The sequence below is a fragment of the Diaphorina citri genome, unplaced genomic scaffold, assembly GCF_000475195.1.
Source record: "Diaphorina citri unplaced genomic scaffold, Diaci psyllid genome assembly version 1.1 scaffold9407, whole genome shotgun sequence".
NCBI classification, from domain to species: domain Eukaryota; kingdom Metazoa; phylum Arthropoda; class Insecta; order Hemiptera; family Psyllidae; genus Diaphorina; species Diaphorina citri.
Genome location: NW_007386781.1, coordinates 1 through 1,375, shown reverse-complemented (window position 1 = coordinate 1,375; position 1,375 = coordinate 1). Strand labels below are relative to the sequence as shown.

Below are 1,375 nucleotides of genomic sequence, written 5' to 3'. Positions count from 1 at the left end.
AGTTTGCAATTCTCATGCCTTTAAATTTCAAAAAGATTTATTCTTTTCTACTGGGTGCATCACGATTCGTCTCAAACCGCCTGAGATTTAGCAGGCAATATAGTGTGATTTATGGTTCAATCTGACCGTAAGAAAAAATGTACCAAGTACATCACACTTTATGTCAAATTCTTGTTTTCAATCTGACCGTAAGAAAAAATGTACCAAGTACACCACACTTCATGTCAAATTCTTGTTTCGTTTCAGGCCATCTTCCACTCGCTACGCTGAAGCTTCCATGTACAACAGTTTCGGCCTGAAATTCCTGTACAAGTGGTTCAACCTGCCATTCCTTCAGTTGCAACGGGAAACTTTGCTCGGGCAACTTGAAACTAATACCAGGGAAACGGACGTAACAGCCTATGAGCTGGATGTCTATGAACAGACTGATGAATCTAATTATGACTTGTAAGTATAGAAACACCTAATGCCCTTATGACTTGTAAGTACAGAAACACCTAATGCCTGATCGTACCACTGAGAACTTTCAGGAAATACTGGCCTGTGTAAATGTAGATAATAGGTGACTTCAAAGAAAACCCTTGACACTGTGTTGACTTTAAGATCGGTCATAAGTGGTTTAGTGTTTGGTGGACTTCGCCTCTGAAGGTTGATGATTCTAATTCAACTCACAACATTTATCAATGTGTTTTTCCAAATACATATATCGCAATAATCCAGCTCCCAATTACCTACAATGCTGCAGTGAGCACCAAAGTTGTGATATAGTAACACAAAAGACATTTATTTATTTATTTATCAATGTGTTTAAGTTCGGAACAACATTTGTGACGAGTATTTAGGAATGCGCACTTACTTGACACCAGGGCTGTATTTAGGGGGAGCTATGCCGCCCGCCCCCATTGGGCTATTTCCTCCTAAATGTAGCAATTGGTACGAAAAAAACATCCCCATCCCTCCTTTAGTAAAACACTTTGAATTTTGGAGCCCCTCCTTGCTGAAATTTTCGATGTGGTCCTGACAGTTAAAATTCTTTTCTTTTTTACAAATGAGGTTTTTACGATCCATTTCATATTCCAGGTTCCTGGAGAAACTGTCCGCTCAGCGCCGCTCCAAGGCAGAACAAAACTCCAACATCCCTACCTTTGGTCTTCCCTCCCCCTCTCCCAGTGGGGCCTATGTCCCCCCTAGTCTTCCCGGGGCGCCAGGGGTCAGGTCCGCCCCTCGCGTCACCTTCCAAGGAGACACTCCGTCTAGTCAAGGGCCGGGAGTTGCCCCGGTACCGTTCAGGCCAATCTTGGAATCTGTGGGCCGAGGAAAACCCATCGTTCCCGGCAAGTCGCCCATGCCAAGCGCCTCAGGTAAGATATAAAGT

At 43.6% G+C, this 1,375-nt stretch overlaps 1 protein-coding gene across 1 annotated transcript; it reads left to right on the top strand.

Moving 5' to 3' along the window:
- Positions 1 to 246: 246 nt before the first annotated feature.
- LOC103522578 (rab-like protein 6) lies at positions 247 to 1,361 on the top strand (the record flags this gene model as incomplete). Its single annotated transcript, XM_008487678.1, has 2 exons — positions 247 to 447; positions 1,081 to 1,361. Coding segments are annotated over 2 exons (482 nt in total), but the record flags the coding sequence as incomplete, so codon positions are not given.
- Positions 1,362 to 1,375: the final 14 nt, after the last annotated feature.